Source organism: Somniosus microcephalus, chromosome 6 (genome assembly GCF_052327205.1).
Source record: "Somniosus microcephalus isolate GS21.2 chromosome 6, FLI_Smic_1.0, whole genome shotgun sequence".
NCBI classification, from domain to species: domain Eukaryota; kingdom Metazoa; phylum Chordata; class Chondrichthyes; order Squaliformes; family Somniosidae; genus Somniosus; species Somniosus microcephalus.
In genome coordinates this window covers 39,610,274-39,634,968 of record NC_140992.1, presented here as the reverse complement: position 1 = coordinate 39,634,968, position 24,695 = coordinate 39,610,274, and the positions used below count along the sequence as shown (strand labels likewise).

Genomic DNA, 24,695 nt, shown 5'->3' with positions numbered 1-24,695 from the left:
ATTGGGGTTGGGAGTCAATGTTGAGGAGTCCCAGAACCACTTGCACCCAACTATATACCACTGTTCCCCCATCTCTGGTGGGTTTGTCCTGGCAGTGAGACAGGACTTCCCCGGGGATGGTGATGGAAGAGTTTGGGACATTGGCTGATAGGTATGATTCTGTAAGTATGACTATGTCAGGCTGTTGCTTGACTAGTCTGCAGGACAGCTCTCCCAATTTTGGCACAAGTCTCCAGATGTTAGTGAGGAGTACTCTGCAGGGTCGTCAGGGCTAGATGTGCCTTTGTCATGTCCTAATTTGATGCCTAGGTCGCAACCAAGTGGTCCATCCGGTTTTATTCTTTGTAGCAGTTCGATACACCTGACTGGCTTGCTAGGCCACTTCAAAGGGTCATTTAAGAGTCAACCACATTGGTGTAGGACTAGAGTCACATATAGGCCAGACATATTTAATTTTAAATACGAAATTATTTATCAGAAATAAATTCTTTCTAACTTACCAGGTTTCTTCTTTGGAGATCCTCATGTGGTGACCCTGGATAGTGTAAAATACACCTTCAATGGTCTGGGAGAATTCATCCTATTAAATGTGAAAGATGACAATGGCGAACTGACGTTCAGCTTACAGGGACGAACCCTCAAAGCTGGAGAAAATAGAACATCACAGGCGACAAGCTTTGTAGCATTGGCAGCACAAGGACCAAGTGGAACAAAGGTGATTAATGTTGGTCATGAAAGAGATTTACAGAAAACTGCACAATGACTAAGCTGCACAATTTTAGCTGGATAAATGCCACTGGATAAGTGTCGACTTAATGTTCTCCTGTTAATTAAATCTGCTGGTCTTATACTGCAGAATGCAATAATGTTTGTGTGCAATATTTTACGTGGCTATGCCTGTTTTTGTTTAAATTCATTGCTTGGTGGATAACCGTGAAGCATAATGACATCAATCTTCACTCCACATTTGGTTATGCTATAGATGTTCAAAAGAAAATTATAGGTCTAGTAATTTGTTCCTGTTTTTCGGGTGCTAAATGGCCTACTCAGCTCCCAATATGGCGGGCAGGAAGCACGCGAACATTTCCCAATATCAGAGGCACCTCTGGCCTCACCATTCAAGTACGATGATTGTACGTTATGCCGCCACCCACCCCCCCATGCACCCAAAAATGGGCGTCCCTGAATTTCTGGTCCATAGTGTCCAATTGCCGAGCTCACAGGATGAATTGTGCAATGAGACACTTGTGCATTCATCTTCCTGCCTGCAGTAGCTGATCTGGTGCTGGTTCCTGCCGAGATAAGATGTACCTGGCTGTGTGAATTCAGGGCTTCAGTTACCTCCTCAATGGATTTGTACGTGGCCAAATAACACTGCTGAGTTATTCCTTGTGGTTACTTGGAAGGTCCATGTAGCATGAAAGTAACGATCGTCACTGTTACTGACAGTACATTGCAAATGGCTGACTGTCTCTTGTGGACCGATGCCATCCTCCAGTTACAACCTCTCTGCGCCTGAGCTTCCTCAGGCACAGCTCCTTCACCATTCCCAGCTAGCTGACTCTATTGCAGTAGACCCGCTGTTTGTAGTAGTACTTTTTGCAATGTGTAAGCCTCCCGTGTCCTCTAGGTTCCTGGACTACCAGCTCCTCTTTCACCGTGATGTACCTGCTGATCTCCTGTGCTGATCACTACTCCCCCTATGTTCAAAAATCTTCACATTTGTAATAGTCACTCGCAAAACATCTGGGGCTAGATATTGAGTAGCGCTAGCTTCGCTGGGGGCGGGGGGGGGGCTGTTCAGGAGGCTGGGGACGGGAGCGCAGACAGGTGCTGGCAGGCGGCCAGCAACAAAAATGGCCGCCCCGCACCTCGCCTTTAAATAGCTCCTCCCTGGCCGCAGGTAGGCCCCCCTGACCCCGTCGGACATAGCGTCCAGTGGTAAGTCAGGGGCGCTCCCGAAGATCGTGGCCGGGGCGCTGCACACGGCGATGACATCATCGCTGGCAGTGCAGTGCCGCCGGGCGCTACTGGTTAGCGCCGTCATTAACCTCCCGCTGAATACCGCGGGAGGCGTGGGCGGTGCCGTGCCCGGGCGCTAGTTGCTTTGCGCCCCGTTAGCATCCTCTTAGGGTGCTAACGAGGCGCAAAGCAACCCAATTTTTCCCCCCCTGAACTTTTTGATGTGCCTCCATTGCTGTGGAATGCTTCATTACTGTATCTGTAAAGAGTATCTGGAACTTGCTGTTTGGTTAATGATAATTACATGTTAGGAAATTATTTTCTGTTGCAGGTTCAGTGGAATCTCAATGATGATGATGATGAAATAAGTCTGATGGTTGATGGCAGGATCGTCAATGTTACAGGTTAGAACAACTGGTTTAATTTTAATCTCAGCCATTCCTATTTGAGGCATCCACAAGTGAAATACATTAGGGACATTATGATATGCATTTTAATTTAGAAGATATTGAACATGCTCACAATGACGACCAAAGATATTTTCTATCAAATGAAAATTTTGTGGACTTCTTCATTTCATTTAAATCGGTAGCTGCAAAGTTGAAAGGGGTCCAGCTAAAAAAAGTACGTTAGGTGGCTTCAAATCCCTGCATAATATTCCACCTTCTATTAGTCTGTTTCATTGGCTTCAAGTCTTTCTACATTTCCTTAATGAATAAGCATAACACGATGTTAATTCACAGTTCCTACAAAGCAATCGTCTTTAAGATAACTGCAACAAATCATTAAATGTTTGTGAAGTGTTGTAATAATGTTAACTGAATTGATGCGTTAGACTCAATGCACAGAAATTTGATAATGATTTACAGAGCAGAGAAACTGATCCTGGTCTTAGATAACTGATCTAGAACAAGATTTGGTCTTAACAGTATTTATCACAATTGCAAGCAATAATGCTTACAGTAATAATTTATATTGTACATTGTACTATATTTTTTAATTGTACATTCAAATATTTTGATTTTAATGGAATTTATCAGAAAAACTGAATTTATCCCTTAAGAAGGCTCTGCTATTAAATTTGTTCATAAAACAGTAAATATTTCATTACCTGAGCAGGCCAGTATAACACTAGATAAAACATTAATTAAATTTGATTGTTATGATCATTCTTCTTTACAGAAAATTCTACCATTATAAATCAAGTGGACTTACAAAAGACAAGCAATAACGAAATAGTGGCTGCTTTTGTTGGTGGAACAGCCGTTACTGTTTCAGGAAAAAAGGGGGCTTTGACTTTCACTACTTCATTAGATAATTCTTTTAAAAATACAACAGAAGGTCTCTTGGGTGAGTAATGACACCACTTTCAAAAATGTGTCCGTATTGCAACTTAAATAATGAACAGTTTACAAAATAGTCTGATTGTTGCATTTCTCAATTTAATGATCTCTTTCTGTTCTTGTTGTTTCATGAGTTTCTTCTTCTTCTTAGGCAGTCCCTCGGAACCGAGGATGACTTGCTTCCACATTAAAAATGAGTTCTCAGGTGACTGATGAGTCCAATGCGGGACCTACAGTCTCTGTCACAGGTGGGGCAGACGGTGGTTGAAGGGGCGGGTGGGTGGGGTGCTTGGGTTGACGTGCGCTCCTTCCGCTGTTTGCGTTTGGCTTCTGCTTGCTCCCGGCGAAGAGACTTGAGGTGTTCGCCACCTTCCCGGATGCTTCTCCTCCACTTTGTGTGGTCTTGGGCCAGGGATTCCCAGGTGTCGGTGGGGATGTTGCACTTTTTCAAGGAGGCTTTGAGGGTGTCCTTGAAGTGGTTCTGCCCACCTGGGGCTCTCTTGCCGTGTCGGAGCTCCGAGTAGACTGCTTGTTTTGGGAGTTTCGTATCGGGCATGCGAACGATGTGGCCTGTCAATCGGAGATGATCGAGCGTGGTCAAAGCTTCAATACTGGGGATGTTGGCCTGAGCGAGAACACTGATGTTGGTGTGCCTATCCTGCCAATGGATTTGCAGGATCTTGCGGAGGCAGTGTTGATGGTACCTCTCCAGTGCTTTGAGGTGTCTGCTGTACATGGTCCATGTCTCTGGCAAAGGCATGAGTTTATAATACTAAATGTACATCACTTGGCCTGGAAGTGATTAGAGAGGAGCAGTGATGTTATCCCAGCACTGCTTCCAAATAGAAAATATAATGCTTAGTGAGCGAGCAAAGAACAATGTCATTGGCTGTTCCAACCCTACCACTACATAAGCAGTGTACCCCTAGACCTCCACTAATTGGAAAAAAGCAAATGTCAACAGCTAATTCCAGTTGGTATTCCAGCCTGTATTGCAGGTATTTAAGAACAATTAATTTACTGTGGTTTTTCTAGTCTAAAACAAGGCAGTCACAGTTCAGAAATTCAGTTAATCTGCTAGATTGAACAGCCTAATATTTAGTCACATATCTTACCATTATTTAGATCATATGGAAAAAAAAATCAATCAGGTCACACGTACAATTGTAATGATATGCAGCTATCATCAGTCCAGTTGCAAATATTTATCACCATAAGATAAAAAGTGGTTTTTTTCAAGATCCTCTCTATAATGATTAGTGTCTTAGATTAATTGCTGGGCATGTTTCAAACAGAGCTGAGCAATCCTGACATTTTAGCACTTAGTGCAGGCAATGCCTTAGTCAAGGCTTTACTTTAGTCTCTGAGCTAACTCGAGTTAGAGCCGAGATGCATTTTTAAAATTCCAGTTTGAAGTCAAAAAACATTGGCTTGATTTAACCTGCACATTTAATTTAATTTTGAATGATTTCAGAATAAATCATTAATTAGAAAAAAAAAATCGGAACCAGAATAAAGTGTAGAAATTAGTCCTAGCTTTCCATGTACTACAAGATTATTTCCCATTTCTGTGCCTAGGTGTCTGGAATGATGATAAAACAGATGACTTTAAAGCTGCCAATGGAACATACCTCGACTTTGATGGAACAAATTTACCCAAAGAAGTTCAGATATTCTTTGATTTTGGCCTGACATGTAAGCACAGCTTTCCCATATTTCAAAATATTATTGCTAGGTAATAATCGATAATCCAGATAACTGGCCCCGCACCTAACTACCTTTGGGGCAGGTTTGATGGACCAACTGGTCTTTTCCTGCCCACCAATTTTGTATGTTCATACCTATGGAACAATGACAATGGCCCAAAATTTGTGGTCAGTGGTGAAGCAAAGGCATTCGCCACTAGCCCCAAAGAACGTTGCCCACAAAACTCTCGCAATCTCTGTGGCAAGAAGTTTGCCTTTTTCGACGTGCAATTGAGATCAGTGTAGTGTAATGGGGAATCCCTAGTGCGATGCTGCTGTGACGTCAACAAGCGGTCTAAGCAGACAATCACACATTGAAGAATTATCACAGACAGAAAACCAGGAAGTGAAGAAGCTGCTTTTATTCAGACTTTTTAAACATGTGAGAGAGTGCAAAATAAAGATTTGGGCTCTCACATGGGCAAAAAAGGTAAACCTGAAATAAATATGAACAAACTTTTTTAAAAATATATATTTTTAAGTTTTTTAAAAATTGAAATTTTTATCATAATGGAGAAATTTGACATTCCACAAAATTCAAATTCGTTTTTCAGGGCCACAATTTTTGCTTAGCAGTCAATACGCTGTTAAAACCTCAGTTACACCTAATCCAACCAGGCCTACATTTTAATAGGGTATTTAACAGCGATATTACCGCGGAAAAGCCCAAGTTTCACTGATTACACTGATGGGGGGGCGGGGGGCGGCCCCAACGCAGCCGGTGTCAGAGCAGGAAATGACTGACCGCAACTTCAGGATTTCCACGTTTAGATGCACATGCGCTACATCCTGAAGTTGTGTCAGTTTCAAAGGGATAATAACAGTGAACACTGTTCCTTCGCTGTTATTACCCACCTCAAATTCCGGGCCAATATGATTCTTGTTACATTTATCTGTTTGTGTGTGTTTTTTTTTTAGGGAAAGTGACTGTGGACAGCAGTCTGTTCACATACAACACAACCTCAGGAGAGACTTGGTACACCTATAACAACAACAGTTTTGTACCTAAGTTTTATGATGATCTTTTGAAAACCACGGAAAAAGAGAAAATCGACAAAGCTAATGAAACTTGCCAAGGAAACGACGACTGTATTTTTGATGTTTTAAGTACAGATGATTTATCTTTTGGAGCAGCAACATTACAAAGTGTGACATCATTCGCAGCACAGAACAGCACAATGAGTATGTATGCACATCTGTTAAATGATGACATTACCATTGACACATTGTCATTCACAATGTTAGATAGGGGATTGTTGATGAGGAATTATTAAATGGAAAGGCGACTGGAAGTAATGGAATGGGGTGGGGTCAGTTCAATATTCAATACCTGTTTTATGTTAATTACTGATGTGTAGTTTAAAACATAGCATTGAAATATTGGTCTCTGCTTTTTGCTATATCAACTTTATTTTTGCCTATGGTATTGCTAACTTAGTAGTTTAAAAGTTCCCATCTCTTAATGTCTTTGAATTTCTAATGTTTGAACAAGAATATACATGTTTATTTTGTGCACAATACCATAAATTTGTTTACAAACTAAAAGTACTTCAGATTGAAGGCTTCCAATAACATTAATGTAATATTCATTACATAGGATATATAGCACAGAAACAGGTCATTCGGCCCAACTCGAGCCTCCTCCCGTCTTTTCTCATCTAACTCTTTCAGCATAACCCTTTATTTCCTTCTCCCTCATATGCTTATCTAGCCTCCCCTTAAATGCATCTATACTATTCGCTTCAACCACTCCCTGTGACAGCGAGCTCTTCTGAATTCCCTATTTGATTTCTATTCACAGATAATTTCCCACCTAACATCACTGGAGTTTCAACAATTCAAACTCGTCTTAATAAACCAGTGTTCGTTCTTTTTACTGCAACTGATGTCAATAATGATGAGGTGACATTTTCAGTGTTGACTGCTTCTCCAGATATCACAATGACAGGTAAAGTTGGACTACCAATGGTTTCATCAGGTGCATTTACAGCTCTAGTCAATTACTATTTTAGCATTTAGTCTGGATCAAAATTAATATTTTGAATTTGTACTAGGAATTCATACTTTGATTTTGGGAATACTGTATTTAAATACAGTGCTGGAGTATTTGGATTTAAATAGAGAGGTGATCCAAACACAAGCCTTTTGGATTGACCTGAGGAGTAGCTTGCAAGTATGTTGGGAAGATTATAACAAAAGAGCACCAATTTAGGATAATCACCAATTAATTAAAGGGGAGATTATAAAAAATATTCCTTAGATGGTTAGAATTTGGAATTCTCTGCCACATACATTAAAGCAGAGTCCATAAATTATTTTAAAAGGGATTGGACCGTTGCTTTAAAACAAGCAACATTATGGGGACCACTGGTAAGAGAAGCATCATGTTTGATGGCCATGTACAAGATAAAACCCATGTTTAAACATTAACCATCTAACTATTATTCACTATTCCATTCTAACCAAAATTGTATTTTAGCTACTGAAGCATTGCCTTTTGTACTCATTTTTCCCAATGATATTGAGTTTTATTTCCAAATTCCTGTTGTGTGCAATTAGCTGTGATCTCAATTGTGATGAAGTCTTTAATTAATATGTTTGGCTAATTATAAAAGCTAATTACATCAGTGTTGTCCATTATTAACCCTCAGTAAGAGCACAAAAGAAAGCAGCAACACAGACAATTGATCATATATCTTTCAAAAATGTATTGGCGCCACTGTTCTTTGAGATATGTAATAGGTCACTGATGAAATTGTTTTGCTTCTAGACAAATTCATATTGTATATAATTTGAATAAATATATCAGAATATGAATGCACAGCATTTTTAAAAACCATGCATGAATTCTTTCTTTTATGCCTATAGAAAATGGAAACTTTTCTTGGCATCCAACAAGCTCCACTCCAGTGTTTGCCATAATACAAGCTAATGATTCCAAGGCTGTTTCGGAGTTAGGACTGACACTTACGTTGTGCAACTGCAGCATCGATTCAACTTGTAATTATTCCAGATCAGTTTTAAGCGTAGAAAGAAACAATACTGTGTTTAAGGTAAGTTACATATCAGAAATTGTTTACTTTTTAAGCAAAAGCTTTCTATAATTAGATTGGATTATTAAGAAGGGATGTAGATTCACTAGGCAGCCCAAAACACCCACAGTTTGACTGATATATCTCAAAATATTTGCATTTGGAAAACAGGACACCAATTTAATCAAATATGTTGGAGGTTCAGTTTCTACTTAAGGCTTAAGTGGTACAATTGAACATCGAATTATTTTCAGACACAACATTTAGCCTGTAGATCATGCATCGATCAATGTTAAGGACAAAGTGCTATCATATAGTAAGTAACAAGAGGTTTTTTTTATTCAATCACAGGAAGTGGGCGTTGCTGGCAAAGCCAGCATTTATTGCCCATCCCTAATTGCCCTTCAGAAGGTGGTGGTGAGCCACCTTCTTAAACCACTGCAGTCCGTGTGGTGAAGGTACTCCCACAGTGCTGTTAGGGAGGGAGTTCTAGGATTTCGACCCAGTGACGATGAAGGAACGGCGATATATTTCCAAGTCAGGATGGTGTGTGACTTGGAGGGGAACTTGGAGGTGGTGGTGTTCCCATATGCCTGCTGCCCTTGTCCTTCTAGGTGGAAGAGGTCGCAGGTTTGGGGGGTGCTGTCGAAGAAGCCTTGGCGAGTTGTGGATGTTACACACTGCAGCCATGATGCGCCGTTGGTGGAGGGAGTGAATGTTTAAGGCAGTGGATGGGGTGCCAATCAAGCAGGCTGCTTTGTACTGGATGGTGTTGAGCTTCTTGAGTGTTGTTGGAGCTGCACTCATCCAGGCAAGTGGAGAGTATTCCGTCACACTCCTGACTTATGCCTTGTAGATGGTGGAAAGGCTTTGGGGAGTCAGGAGGTGAGTCACTCACCACAGAATACCCAGCCTCTGACCTGCTCTTGTAGCCACAGCATTTATGTGGCTGGTCCAGTTAAGTTTCTGGTCAATGGTGACCCCCAGGATGTTGATGGTGGGGGATTTGACAATGGTAATGCCATTGAATGTTAAGGAGAGGTGGTATGACTCTCTCTTGTTGGAGATAGTCATTGCCTGGCACTTGTGTGGTGCGAATGTTACTTGACACTTATTAGCCCAAGCCTGAATGCTGTCCAGGTCTTGTTGCATGTGGGCATGGACTGCTTCATTATCTGAGGATTTGTGAATGGAACTGAACACTGAACGCTGGTATAAAAACAGAAAATGCTGGAAACAATCAGCAGGTCAGACAGCATCTGTGGAGAGAGAAACAGAGTCAATGTTTCAGGTTGATCATCGACCTGAAACATTTACTCTGTTTCTCTCTCCACAGATGCTGCCCGACCTGCTGAGTATTCCAGCATTTTCTGTTTTTATTTCAGATTTCCAGCATCCGCAGTATTTTGCTTTTGTATTACTGAACACTGGTAGGTGATTTTATGGTAGGGATTTCTGGTCTGTTTTTACAACACCTGATGCTGGCAGGGGCAACAAAGGCAGATATAATGGTCAAAACAAAAACTCTCCACATGAACCATATAAATCTAAACCCCGTCTGTTCATAATTTAGGTCCCAGCATGTATCTGTACCTCTGCTTACACGGGCGATTACTGCACTGAGGATTTTGATGCTTGTCAAGACAACCAATGCTTCCTGAATGACACTTGCAAAGACCAAACTGCACCACTGGAGGGCTATGCCTGTGATCCATGTCCAGACAATTTAAAAGGAGATGGGATAAAATGTTTTGGTAAGGAAAACTTTTGATTTCTATTTATTAAAGTTCATCATCAAAATATGTGCACCATAATGTAAAGTGAAACAAAGACTGATTCCCATTCAGGTGCATACAAAATTAATAAGTAAGAAATCTTAACATTAAAATGCAGGCCACTGGAATAGTTGTATTGTTTCATGATCATTTCTGGTTGTTTGAAGATGAGTCCTGGTTTTGAAAACGAAATGAGGTGCAGACATTGACTGGGAACCTATTCCTAAATCACGGGACATTATTTTGGAAGCTTTTTCTGCAACCATAAAAGAATTGACCAAATTATTTTAATTTTAGGAAATATCACCTAGTATAAATAGGATTTTTTTTACACGTGTAAAACCTCAATAAGTAGGAGTTTTGAAGAGAGGGATTGGGAAGTATTCCCCACAGAAGCAGAGTAAGGATGAAGCTCCATCAGAAGTGCTGGATGTTTGGTTATGTACAAAGAAAGTGTCTGAAACTGATTTATGTATTTTTGTTTGGCATTCCAGACTTAAATGAGTGCCTAGAAAATGTATCCTCTTGCGAACAGATCTGTACAAATGTGTTTGGAAGTTACAACTGCAGCTGCAATGAGGGTTACACAGTAAACACATCGAACAGCTCCCTGTGCACTGGTAAGGTACCAACGTTTATTGTCCAAACAGGCAATGTGGAAAAAGTCTTACCACTTTGAAATGTACATCTGAATTCTACAATTACATTTCACTGATTTTATTGCCATTTACTGTTATTCCCAATAAGAAAAATACAATTTAATTTTAAAATGGTTAAAAGCAAAATTATTTGGGATATTAAGTCACAGAACACAGTCCAAAGATGTGCGGGTTAGGTTGATTGGCTATGATAAAATTGACCCTTAGTGTTAGGGGGATTAAATACGTGGGGTTACGGGGATAGGGGTGGGATATGTGTTGGTGTAGGGGTTACGGGGATCGGGTGGGATATGTATCGGTGCAGGCTCGATGGGCCGAAATGGCCTCTATCTGCACTGTGGGGTTTCTGTGATTTCTGTGATTCTGTGAACACAATTTTGCCAATAATTGAAAGAATTAACTTTTCACTGCTCGACAACTTACAACCTGTAGTGGTTTCTTTTATTTTTGTTTTGTTCTACAATTTGACCACATGCAGCACAATATATACTGCTAAAAGTGATATAATGAAGCTGCACTGATGGCTCAGTCAGTTACTCAGTATAGGAGCTGAGATCTATAGATCACGCAGGTCCCAGATTCAATCCCTGATCAGTTAGTTCATCTTCAGTGATAATGGGATACGATAATTGTCCTCAGCACCACTGTTATTTCTGGCACTAAATGGTGTATGGGATTAACAGAAGTATAGTTAGCCTGAGATTTTTCCTCTCTTCCTACGCAGAAGCATTTTCCCTCCACTCGATGGGGATGATAATGAGATGGTCAGCACATATTACACTGAAGCACGTTAGGCACCACTCCCGTATTATCAGTCAGGGAGGCCCACCATTCACCCTGTACATTTTACATCCTCCAATGAGGGCCCAAAACAATGCTCGTACTAAAGAGCCTACACAGTTTGTATCCAGATGACAGGGCAGGCTAGCATTTTAAAATCTTTTGCACAGCCCTGAACTTAGAATAAGGCTACCATGGCTGCTTTTTCTTTAACTGTTGGCTCTAAGAGGCCAATTTTTATTTGGACACTGGCCTCCTTCCCTCCCTCTAAAAGGCTCTTTTGTATTGTAAGTGCCATTTATGTGCTGCTGGCGCAGGCTATCCCACATCTCAACCTCACTACACTCCCAGCATGTCATGCACTATATCTTGGGATTGCCATTGTAGGGGGTTTCTCTTGCTTGCTCTGGTCTCCTGCCAGGCTTCTTGCAATAATTACCCGTGAGTGGTTCGACCCACTCACCCCTACGGTTCTCGACCTTGGACTTAGGTGCAGGGAGCTATAGTGCAGAAAAACTCAATAGACCAGGTCGAATAGCACGAAATGGATGCTTTTATTAAACAGTTTGCAGCATTATAAAATACATGTCATAAGCACAGATTAAAGCTACTACAAGCATGCACATATCTATAAACTTAACTCTATGGAAATGGGGAACACACAGCACATCGTAAAAGGGGTAACACATTACAACCACCCTTAACCCCCTCCCCTAGACCTAACTAAGTTTCGACTTGAGGAACTCGGGATCATGCTCACCACTTTCAGAATTGCGAAAAGGGGTTCGCAGCCCTTTTGGCACAGCTTTCCGTCGTCACGTGGATTTGGAAACTTCTGGCGCAGCTTGTTTTCCTCTTGGTTCTCCCGCGATGAGGCTGCCGATACAGCCTTGGTGAGCGCTCGCCACGGATGAATCCGTTACCGACGTGATGTTGAAGCACTGAATGCACCTGTGAGAATCCGTTACCGATGGGATGTTGAGGCACTGGAGTGCTGGGCCCGGAGTGTCCCTTTTCTCCGGCCTGGATCGTCGTTTTTCCCGAGGGTGTCTTCTCCTTCGGCCTGGGTCGTCGATGATCTCCCGACAAAAGTACCCGGGCCACCCTCGTCGTCTTCCCGTCGTGGCCGAGCCTTGCCTGGCCGAACACCGACCACGTTCCGAAACCGAAGTGCTGCCTTAACCGAAGAGTCTGTCCCGAAGCGTTGAAGAAATGAAAACCGAAGTGAAGCCACGAAGCGGGTTCTGATGGGCTTTTTCAATCCACAGTTATACCTTTTTGGGACATTCTTATCTCCTGCCAAATCATAGTCCTGTCTTTGTAATATTTTTGGCGGGCAGAATTCTCTGCAGGGGCGTTTTGTCTTCGTAACGGGAGCCGGTGATAGCTTAACTGCCTTCCTGGGCCGATAATGTCTTTTCTTTGTCACCGTAACTTGGTTTGTATATTGATCGGTCTGGAGATTGCCCTTGATGGCTGTTAAACGGCTTTTCTTTGTACAGTAAATGGGTTTAAGTGTTCGTTCAATTGTCCGCCCATTTCTTGATGGGCCTCATCCTGCTACCCAAAACTGTCCTGTACTTATAATCTAATCAATATGTATGCTCAGTTCCCTGAGTTTCGGTTTCCCGAAACTGGTTTTCGCGGGCTTAATGTCCTCAATCCACAAGCCTGTCTGACTTGCAGTAACAGAAATTCAAATGGTCCCAGAAGCTGGTCACGAGGTCCGGTGGCCATTTTGTGTGCCCTTTTATCAAAGGTTTCTCTGTACAAGCTTCTTTTGGTCAATAAAACTGTCTTATTAACCCTATTTTACTGCGTGATTATTAATGAAAATTTCGAATCTTACACCATCAAATTATATTAATGAGCTAGCCTGGCATTATGGATGCGACACAGCCGCACAGTGCACTTGAGGAAGTGCAGTCCCACTGCTGCTGTGCTGGGACTACAATATTGGTTCCAATATGGCCTTTAATGAATGGGTTGAAATCAGGGTCCCAGTACGTGATGATGTCACTATCACAACGCTGCATTCTTCCTTTCCACCGTGCCACCAAGCTGTCGTAAAGTACAATTTTTAAACCAAATATTGTTTTGTTTAATATTGAATTGAAAGGTCTTATAAGTCCTATGTGAAAACACAATAGGCAAAAAATAGGAATTTTGCTCTGGTAATATTTAGATACTGTACAGATTACAGTAGATTTCTTTGTAGGTGCTGGAATTCAAGAGGTCATCATGTATATATTAGTTAAATACATAACTGGTAGAAGTAAAAATAATGGGTATCAGAAAGAACGAGCTGTAAACTGGGAGAAAAATTGGGGACAATTTTGATGAAGGAATATTCTTTGAAAATATGTCCTGAAGGAGAAATGTATCCCTAGTTCAGTATGCTTTTCCCATGGATTGCTGTTAAGTTATCTTTGAGAAGACAGGGAAGAATTTCAACTGTAGAAGAACTGCAGTGGAAATCCTGCAGATTGGAGGGTGGCAAATGTAACCCCACTATTTAAAAAAAGAGGGAGAGAGAAAACAGGGAACTACAGACCGGTGAGCCTAACATCAGTAGTAGGGAAAATGCTAGAGTCTATTATAAAGTAAGTGATAACAGGATACTTAGAAAATATCAATGGGATTAGACAGAGTCAACATGGATTTATGAAAGGGAAATCGTGTTTGACAAACCTACTGGAGTTTTTTGAGGATGTAACTGGTAGAATAGATAAGGGAGAACCAGTGGATGTGGTGTATTTGGATTTTCAGAAGGCCTTTGATAAAGTCCCACATAAGAGGTTAGTGTGCAAAATTAAAGCACATGGGATTGGGGGTAATATACTGGCATGGATTAAAAATTGGTTAACAGACAGGAATCAGAGAGTAGAAATAAATGGGTCTTTTTCAGGGTGGCAGGCAGTGACTAGTGGGGTACTGCAGGGATCAGTGCTTGGGCCCCAGCTATTCACAATATATATCAATGATTTAGATGAGGGAACCAAATGTAATATTTCCAAGTTTGCTGACGACACAAAACTAGGTGGGAGTGGGAGTTGTTAGGAGGATGCAAAGAGGCTTCAAGGCGATTTAGACAAGTTGAGTGAGTGGGCAAATATATGGCAGATGCAGTATAACGTGGATAAATGTGAAGTTATCCACTTCGGTAGGAAAAACAGAAAGGCAGAGTATTATTTAATATGGTGATAGATTGGGAAATGTTGATGTACAAAGGGACCTGGGTGTCCTTGTACACCAGTCACTGAAAGTAAACATGCAGGTGCAGCAGGCAGTTAGGAAGGCAAATGGTATGTTGGCCTTCATTGCAAGAGGATTTGAGTACAGGAGCAAAGGATGTCTTACTACAGTTGTACAGGGCCTTGGTGAGACCACACCTGGAGTACTGTGTCCAGTTTTGGTCTGCTTACCTAGGAAAGGATATACTTGCCAAAGAGGGAGTGCAGCCAAGGTTCACCAGACTGATTCCTGGAATGGCAGGACTGTCGTATGAGGAGAGATTGGGTCGACTAGGCCTGTATTCACTAGAGTTTAGATGAATGAGAAGGGATCTCATTGAAACGTATAAAATTCTGACAGGGCTAAACAGACTGGATGCAGAGAGGATGTTTCCCCTGGCTGGGGGGTTGAGAACGAGTGGTCACAGTCTCCAGATATGGGGTAGGGCATTTAGGACTGAGATGAGGAGAAATTTCTTCACTCAGAGGCTGGTGAACCTGTGGAATTCTCTACCACAGAGGGCTGTGGAGGCCAAGTCACTGAATATATTTAAGAAGGAGATAGATAGATTTCTAGACACAAAAGGCATCAAGGGGTGTGGGGAGAGAGGGGGAATATGGTATTGAGATAGAGGATCAGCCATGATCATATTGAATGGCAGAGCAGGCTTGAAGGGCCGAATGGCCTACTCCTGCTCCTATTTTTCTATGTTTCTAATAGCCATTGTTTTAATCCTTCTCTTTCAGACATTAATGAATGCAGCAATGTTTCTACTTGTCCAGAAAATGCAGACTGTACCAATACAGTAGGAAACTACACATGTGTGTGCAAGACTGGATATGAAGGAGTGCCCTATAAATTCTGTCTTGGTAGGATATCTTTATTAAAACTTCACCACCAGTTGATCTTTCATGGCATCACTCACAAATAAAAGTAAACTAAAATTGTGCCTCTCTCGCTGTGTAACTGTCTCTTGTTCAGCTTCCATTTTAATTCTTTCTATCTTCTTCTTTTGGTCTTTCTGCTTGTCTTCCAATCTTTCTATCTCCATTTCTCTATGGATCTCATAGTCTTTCTCTTGTCATCTCTGTCACTGTTTAATCCTTTTATTTTCCTTTCTCTTTTTCAATATGTTCCTGCTAACTTCCATTTAAGTCTACATAACTTTGGTGTAATCCAGTTAGAGTTGTTATGGCAATGATTGTAAGCAGTGCTGCAAGTTTCTTTTTGGCAAATATACACATACACCTACAGATGTTACACTTTGCCTATATGACAGTCAATGGACTCCAAAGTTAAGTGTGTAAAGTATTTTCAAATATTTTTTCTACCATGCACACTGGGAAATTTGATCTCTGGGGAGATATTTTTTTCTTTTACTATTTAATATGCTTTTTTGAGGAAGCAATGTCCTGAGGAAAGGGTGAAGGATCCATGCTCACTCATGTCACCAATCAAGGTAGAGTGGACAGTCACAAATTCTCCATTCCTCATCACCTATCTGGAATACTGAATGCTATCTAGAGCAACAAGTTTTTTTTTCCTGATTGTTAAATGGATTGCACATTAAACAGCAAAATATTCAACCTATTTCAAATGATCATTAATCACAACTTCATTCTTATCAAAACCCCTCTTAGCTTCTTGTTGTATGCAGGACACCACTTGACTTATGTACTATGGTGGACAGGATGTACTAGAAAGGTTGGGTATGCTTAGAGTAGATAAGTCGCCTGGTCCAGATGGCTTGCATCCCAGGTTGCTAAGGGAATTGGGGGAGGAGATAGCAGAAGGGCTTGCCATAATTTTCCAATCTTCCCTAGATGCGGGGAGGTGTCTGAGGATTAGAAAGTGGCAAATGTGACACCATTGTTCAAAAAAGGGTGTAAGGACAATCCTAGTAACTGGAGGACATCAGTTTAACATTAGTGGTCGGTAAAGTTTTAGAAACAATAATCAAGGAAAAAATTAATGGGTACTTGGAGGGGTTTAAGCTAATTAAGGAGAGCCAACACGGATTTGTAAAAGTCAGATCATGCTTGAAACATAGAAACATAGAAGATAGGAGCAGGAGGAGACCATTCGGCCCTTCGAGCCTGCTCTGCCATTCAATGAGATCATGGCTGATCATCCAAATTCAGTACCCTGTCCCTGCCTTCTCCCCATATCCCTTGATCCCTTTAGCCTTAAGAAATATATCCAACTCTTTCTTGAATATATTTAATGAACTGGCCTCCACCGCCCTCTGTGGCAGAGAATTCCACAGGTTCGCCACTCTCTGGGTGAAGAAATTCCTCCTCATTTCGGTCCTAAATGGCTTACCCCTTATCCTTAGACTATGACCCCTGGTTCTGGACTCCCCGGCCATCAGAAACATCCTTCCTGCATCTAGTCTGTCCAGGCCTGACAGAATTTTATAGGTTTCGATGAGATCCCCTCTCAATCTTCTAAACTCCAGTGAGTATAAGCCCAATCGACACAATCTCTCATACGTCATTCCTGCCATCCCAGGTATCAGCCTGGTGAATCTTCGCTGCACTCCTTCCATGGCAAGAACGTCCTTCCTCAGGTAAGGCAACCAAAATTGCACACAGTACTCAAGGTGTGGTCTCACCAAGGCCCTGTACAACTGTAGCAAGACATCCTTGTTCCTGTACTCGAACCCTCTTGCTACGAAGGCCAACATACCATTTGCCTTCTTAACCGCCTGCTGCACCTGCATGCTTACCTTCAGCGACTGGTGCACAAGAACACCCAGGTCTCTTTGCACTTCCCCTTCTCCCAATCTATTGCCATTCAAATAATAATCTGCCTTCCTGTTTTTGCCACCAAAGTGGATAATCTCACATTTATCCACATTATAGTGCATTTGCCATTTTTCTGCCCAATCACCCAACCTGTCCAAATCATACTGGAGTTTCACGACATCCTCCTCACAGCTTACCCTCCCACCCAGCATTGTGTCGTCTGCAAATTTGGAGATATTATATCCAATTCCCTCGTCCAGATCATTAATATATATTGTAAACAGCTGGGGTCCTAGGACCGATCCTTGCGGTCCCCACTAGTCACTGCCTGCCACTCGGAAAACGACCCGTTTATTCCAACTCTTTGCTTTCTGTCCGCCAACCAGTTCTCTATCCAAGTCAATACCTTGCCCCCAATCCCATGTGCCTCAATTTTGCATGCTAATCTCTTATGTGGAACCTTATTGAAAGCCTTCTGAAAGTCCAAATACACCACATCCACTGGTTCTCCCTTATCTATTTTACCAGTTACATCCTCAAAAAATTCCAGTAGATTAGTCAAGCATGATTTACCTTTTGTAAATCCATGTTGACTTTGTCCGATCCTGTCACTGCTTTCCAAGTGCTCCGCTATTACATCTTTTACAATAGACTCTAGCATTTTCCCCACTACCGATGTCAGGCTTACCGGTCTATAATTCCCTGCTTTTTCTCTACCACCTTTTTTGAATAGTTGGGTAACATTAGCTACCCTCCAATCCATGGGTACTGTTCCAGAGTCTATCAAGTTCTGGAAGATGACCAGCAATGCATCTACTATTTCTAGGGCCACTTCCTTAAGTACCCTGGGATGTAGATTATCAGGCCCTGGGGATTTATCGGCCTTCAGTCCCATCAATTTTCCTAACACCATTTCCCTACAAATACTGATTTCTTTCAGTTCCACCCTTTCATCAGACCCTATGTTCCCCAGCATCTCTGGGAGGTTATTTGTGTCCTCCTTTGTGAAGACAGAACCAAAGTATGAATTTAGTTGGTCTGCCATTTCTTTGTTTCCCATTATAAATTCCCATGATTTTGACTGCAAGGGACCTACGCTTGACTTCACCAATCTTTTTCTCTTCACATATCTATAAAAGCTTTTACAGTTTTTATGTTCCATGCTAGCTTACTCTCATATTCTATTTTCCCTTTCTTAATTAATGCCTTTGTCCTCCTTTGTTGAATCCTAAACTGCTCCCAATCCTCAGGATTATTGCTTTTTCTGGCCAATTTATATGCCGTCTCCTTGGATCTTATGCTATCCCTAATTTCCCTTGTTAGCCACGGTTGAGTCACCTTTTTTGTTTTATTTTTATGCCAAACTGGGATGAACAAATTCTGTAGTTCATCCATTCGGTCTTTGACTGTTTGCCATTGCCTATCCACCGTCAACCCTTTGAGTGCCATTCCCCAATCAATCCTACCCAACTCGCTCCTCAGACCATCGTAGTTTCCTTCATTTAAATTCAGGACCCTAGTCTCTGAGTCAACTACTTCATTCTCCATCTTAATGAAGAATTTGATCATATTATGATCGCTCCGACCCAAGGGGCCTCGTACAACAAGATTGCTAATTAATCCTTTCTCGTTACATAATACCCAGTCTAAGATGGCCTGATCTCTGGTTGATTCCTCGACATATTGGTCCAGGAAACCATCCTGTAAACACGCCAGGAAATCCTCCTCCACAGTATTGTTACTAATTTGGTTGGCCCAATCTATATGTAGATTAAAGTCACCCATGATGACTGCTGTGCCCTTATTGCACGCTTCTTTAATTTCCCTTTTAATGCCATCTCCAACCTCCGCCTTACTGTTGGGAGGTCTATATACCACTCCCACTAATGTTTTTTTCCCCTTAGTATTTCTCAATTCTACCCATACAGATTCCACATCATCAGAGCTAATATCCTTCATTACAATTGTATTAATCCCTTCTTTAACCAGTAATGCTACCCCACCTTCCTTTCCTTTTTGCCTATCTTTCCTGAATATCGAATACCCCTGGATGTTGAGTTCCCAGTCTTGGCCATCCTTGAGCCACGTTTCCGTAATCCCAACCAAATCATATTCGTTTACCTCTATTTGCGCAGCCAATTCGCACACCTTATTACAAATGCTCCTCGCATTAAGACACAAAGCCTTCAGGCTTGTTTTTTTAATGCTCTTAGACCTATTAGAATTATTATTTACTGTGGCCATGTTTGATTTAAACCATTGATTTCTCTGACTGACACTTTTGTTTTTCTCCTTCCTATCTTTTGCTTTTATCCCTGTTTCCCTTTCCTCTGTCTCCCTGCTCAGGTTCCCAACCCCCTGCCATTTTAGTTTAAACCCCCCCGAACAGTGCTAGCAAACCTCCCCGCAAGGATATTTGTCCCGTTCTGGTTCAGGTGCAACCCGTCCAACTTGTACAAGTCCTACCTTCCCCAGAAGCAGGCCCAGTGATCCAGGAAACTAAAGTCCTCCCTCCTGCACCAACTCTTTAGCTACGCATTCATCTGCTCTATCCTCCTATTCCTATACTCACTAGCACGTGGCACTGGGAGTAATCCAGAGATTACAACCTTTGAGGTCCTGCTCTTTAATCTGCTACCTAGCTCCCTAAATTCTTGCTGCAGGACCTCATCCCTCTTCCTACCCATGTCATTAGTCCCAATGTGAACCATGGCCTCTGACTGTTCACCCTCCCCCTTCAGAATGCCCTGCAGCCGTTCAGTGACATCCTTGACCCTGGCACCAGGGAGGCAACAAACCATCCTGGAGTCACGTCTACGGCCACAGAAATGCCTATCTGTTCCCCTTACGATGGAATCCCCTACCACTATTGCTCTCTCACTCTTTTTTTCCTCCCTTCCTGAGCAGCAGAAGCATCCCTGGTGCCAGGAAGTTGGCTGCTGCTGCCTTCCTCTGGTAAGTCATCCCCCTCAACAGTATCCAAATCGGTATACCTGTTTGAGAGGGGGATGGCCACAGGGGTCCCCTGCACTACCTGCCTGCCTCTACTGCTCTGCCTGATGGTCACCCATTTCCCTTCTGCCTGTGCGGCCTTTACCTGCGGTGTGACCAACTCACTAAATGTGTTATCCACGACCCTCTCAGCAGCGTGAATGCTCCAAAGCCCATCCATCCGCAGCTCCAGCGCCGCAATGCGGTCTGCTAGTAGCTGCAGCTGGATGCATTTCTGGCACACATGGTCGTCAGGGACACCGGCAGTGTCCCTGAATTCCCACATAGAGCAAGAGGAGCATAATACAGGGCTGGGCTGTCCTGACATGACTTACCCTTTAATTAATTTAAATTAAATCAATACCACCAATTTAATGATATACTCAAGGGCACTTGCCTGCCAGCAGTCCCCGCTACACCACAGAGACCCTAGAAACTATAAACCACTGAATTTAAGTTTTGTAAAGAAGGAGAAAGAGTAAATACTTACCAACCAATCACTTACCCGCTTTTTGGTGACGTCACACTTGGATTACTTTTTACCTCTCTCCTTCACTCGGACTTCGGAGACTGGAGATTGGTACGCCTTACCTGGTCTCGGAGCTGTTTTTGAACTCACCGCTGCTCAGCCTCGTTCCCTCGCAGGAATGCCCGCCTGCCTCCGCTGCTCTGAGCCCTTACCTGGTCTCGGAGCTGTTTTTGAACTCGCCGCCGCTCAGCCTCGTTCCCTCGCAGGTCCGCCCACCTGCCTCCGCTGCTCTGAGGCCTTACCTATCCAATTGAATTTTTTGATGAAGTAACAGGGAGGATTGATGAAGGGAATGCAATGGATGTTGTCTACATGGATTTTAGGAAGGCGTTTGACAAAGCACCACATAGAAGGCTGGTTAACAAAATTGAGGCTCATGGAATAGGTGGGTCAGTGGCAGCTTGGATAAGGAATTGGCTTAAGGATAGAAAACAGCGAGTTGTGGTAAATGGCTGTTTTTCAGACTGGAGGATGGTAGACAGTGGTATTCCCCAAGGGTCAGTGCTAGGGCCACTGCTTTTTTTGATACATATAAATGACCTAGATATTGGAATACAGAGTAGAATTTCTAAATTTGCCGATGACACCAAGCTTGGGGGTGAGACAAACAGTGAGGATACCAATCGACTGCAACAGGACATAGAAAGGCAGACAAGCGGCAGATGGAATTTAACACAGAGAAATGTGAGATGATGCATTTTGGCAGAAGGAAGAGAGAGGCAATATACACTTAATGGCACAGTTTTAAAGAGTATGCAGGGACAGAGGGACCTGGAAGTTAATGTGCATAGGTCCCTGAAGGTGGCAGGACATATTGAGAGAGTGGTTAGCAAAGCATATGGGATCTTGGGCTTCATAAATAGAGGTATTGAGTACAAAAGTAGAGAAGTTATGCTGAATCTTTATAAAGCGCTGGTTAGGCCACAACTGGAGTATTGCATCCAGTTCTGGTCACCACACTTTAGGAAGGACGTGAAGGCCCTTGAGAGAGTGCAGAGGAGATTTACACAATGGTTCCGGGGATGGGGGAATCTTAGCTACAAGGACAGGTTGGAGAAGCTGGATTTGTTTTCATTAGAGCAAAGGAGGTTGAGGGGTGATGTGATAGAGGTGTACAAGATTATGACTGGTTTGGATAGGCTAGATGGGGAAAGGCTGTTCCCATTAGTTGATGGTACAAGAGCTAGAGGACACAGATTTAAGGTTTTGGGCAAGAGATACAGGTGGGATGTGAGGAAAAACTTTTTTACACAATGAGTGGTGAGGACCTGGAACTCGCTGCTGACTGAAGTGGTGGAAGCGGAGACAATGTTTTCAAGGGGAGACTGGATAGGCACTTGAGGGAAATAAACTTGCAGGGCTTCGGAGATAGAGCGGGGGAATGGGACTTACTGGATTGCTCTACAGAGAGCCGGCACGGACTCGATGGGCCGAATGGCCTCCTTCTGTGCCGTTATGACTCTGACTCTATGACTATGTTTCTGTAATGCCAAACTGTCCCCAGGATATCACAGTTCTGATGTAATATTCTGCAGTGATACCATACTAGAAGAGGGACAATGGGCAGTGAGCGGGATAACTGCTGCCGAGAAAATATAGAAAGTGATTGAAACCAGTCCTGATTCATGCAAGCACACTTCAAAAGGATTTTGTGCCAAGTTTACAAAATGGATTTTGTGCAAGATTGCCCTGGAACACCCAAAAATATAGTTTAATGTTTATAAATAGAAGAATTAAATATACCATACTAGTAATTTTTATGTATTTATTATGTAAAGTATCTCAGTACTGGAGGACTATTTGCACTCAGTGTCAGTATCAACTAGGACAGGTGTAGCATAGATTAGAAGCAAATTAAAGATCCTCCTTCAATACCCAACAATGTGACTCAACGCAACTCAGCAGAGCACTCCTTAGTGTACCAGTGTGACCTTCCTATTTTAAACATCCTTACATTTTATTTGCGTATTGGTGTCAAATCTTGGGCAATTTTCACCTCATATGTTGGGAAAGTGGTTTAAACCTACCCATTTAGGACTATTCCAATGAGGTGATGTTCATCCTCTCATCCTGAGCTGAGCCAAAGCAAGTCCTAGAAATTGGAAGGACAGTGTTCAAATCTACTCACCTATCCAATCTCTACCTTATATCTCAAAGTTTAGATTTTTCCAATCCTATCTTCTAGCATAATATGGAATTCAATCAAGGAACGTATACTTTCATTTTGAATTTCTGAACCTACTCCACTGAAATCGATTTGTCAATTCTTCTCATTTTAATGGGAGATTTCAATGATCAACAAACTGTTTTCTTCAATAATTTAGCACTGTACAAACTATTAACACCATACGTCTAAACCTCTTGTAATATATAACCTGTTATTTTCTGACATTATTCTTCCAGATATAGTTGAATGTCTTAATTATAGTCCCTGTTCAAGTAGTAACTCCATTTGTATCGACACTGAGGGGTCTTTCATAGGCCCAGTATTTCGGGTCTCCACGGGTGAGTACGCACGGAGTACTCACCCATAGGCTGAATAGAAGTGCCGGTTTTCTGCATGCACTGTGCATGCGTGGGAAACCGGCACTTCCGATCCTCTGAACGAAGAGGTTCAGAGGTCGAACGCGCGCGCAGGGGAGGCTGCGCGTGTGCTTTGAACTTAGTTTTTTTCAGGTTTTCCTGGGAGGGTAAGCCTGCAGGATTTACACATTTAAAAAGCAGGCATAAGGTAAGTGGTCAATTAATTAAAATTAAAACATTTTTTCCACAGGTTTATTATTTTTAAATATTTTAAAGCAAGGTAAGTTTATTTTTAGCCCTGTTAGAATATAAAATTATTTTTTTCAAAAATTTAAATTATTGTTTAAAATAGTTATTTAATGTAATTTATAGTTTATTTAAAAAATTTATTTGAAGGTTAACTGCTATTTTGGGGCCCGTAGTATTTATAAGTTTTGACAGGTCTTCCTGTCAATCTTATGAATGGGCTTTTCCCTCCTCCGATTGGCTGCCCATGGCTCACGTGATCCCAGGGGACGCATCGCACTAACTACGCCCCTGGGACACACAAGCACAGCATACCAGCAGCTGGGCCAGGCCCCGGAGCGGAATTCCATGGGGCCCTACAGCTCAACGGCCGGCGCGCAAGGTAAGTGCAGGTCGGGGGCTTGCACCCGCGGGAAGCCCCCGACCTGAATTTCTGGGCCTATATGTCTACAGGGATATGAAGGACCCAATTGCACAGTTGAGAAATACACATATCCAAGCGTAGGTTCTTGAAAGAAATGGCCTTGTTGGAGTTGTTATTTTACACCCTGTGACTACATCATATCATTAGTTTGGTCACTCATTTATCAAATGGTATAAAATATGTAACTGATGGAAGTATAGGTAGTATAAAATGAACCACTCTTTTGCACTCAATGGGATTTTTTGTGTGTGAAATAGTGTGTAAACGGGACATTATGCTGAATGAAAGTCACACTGGCATAGATTTTCAACTTGATAAGCATAAAACTGGCATTGCAGATCAGCCACCTATTAAAGGAAACACCTAATTTTTATTTCAATTGAAACCAATGCACATGAAAATTGGGCAGCTTCTATAATGGGCAACTGATCTGTAATGTCAGTTCTACACCCATGCGGCAAGTTGAAAATCGACCCCAATGTGCCTCTGGCCTATGATTCTAATCTTTATCCTCAAAGTAGTAACAAGCTTAACGAAAAGACATGTCTTTACAGCAATGCCTACCTACTCTTTGACCTTACAATGGCCAGGGTACTGATGTAATTTAAAGGGGAAGGTCAGGCGATCATGGGGAGGGGGTGGGAGCTGCTGAAGGTCCATCAGCGGGCAGGAAGACTTCTGTAGAGACACAGGACAAGTGCTCAT

At 42.3% G+C, this 24,695-nt stretch overlaps 1 protein-coding gene across 1 annotated transcript in view; it reads left to right on the top strand.

The window, feature by feature from the left end:
• The window catches only part of LOC147115634 (mucin-4-like), an 83,170-nt gene that overhangs the window by 18,261 nt on the left and 40,214 nt on the right, over positions 1–24,695 (top strand). The window contains exons 8-17 of the mRNA XM_085990064.1: positions 504–715; positions 2,294–2,366; positions 3,145–3,312; positions 4,884–5,000; positions 5,969–6,232; positions 6,852–6,998; positions 7,919–8,103; positions 9,656–9,836; positions 10,352–10,477; positions 15,277–15,399. Of these exons, the coding sequence (XP_085846190.1) occupies positions 504–715; positions 2,294–2,366; positions 3,145–3,312; positions 4,884–5,000; positions 5,969–6,232; positions 6,852–6,998; positions 7,919–8,103; positions 9,656–9,836; positions 10,352–10,477; positions 15,277–15,399 (1,596 nt within the window). The remainder of the gene's footprint in view (positions 1–503; positions 716–2,293; positions 2,367–3,144; positions 3,313–4,883; positions 5,001–5,968; positions 6,233–6,851; positions 6,999–7,918; positions 8,104–9,655; positions 9,837–10,351; positions 10,478–15,276; positions 15,400–24,695) is intronic.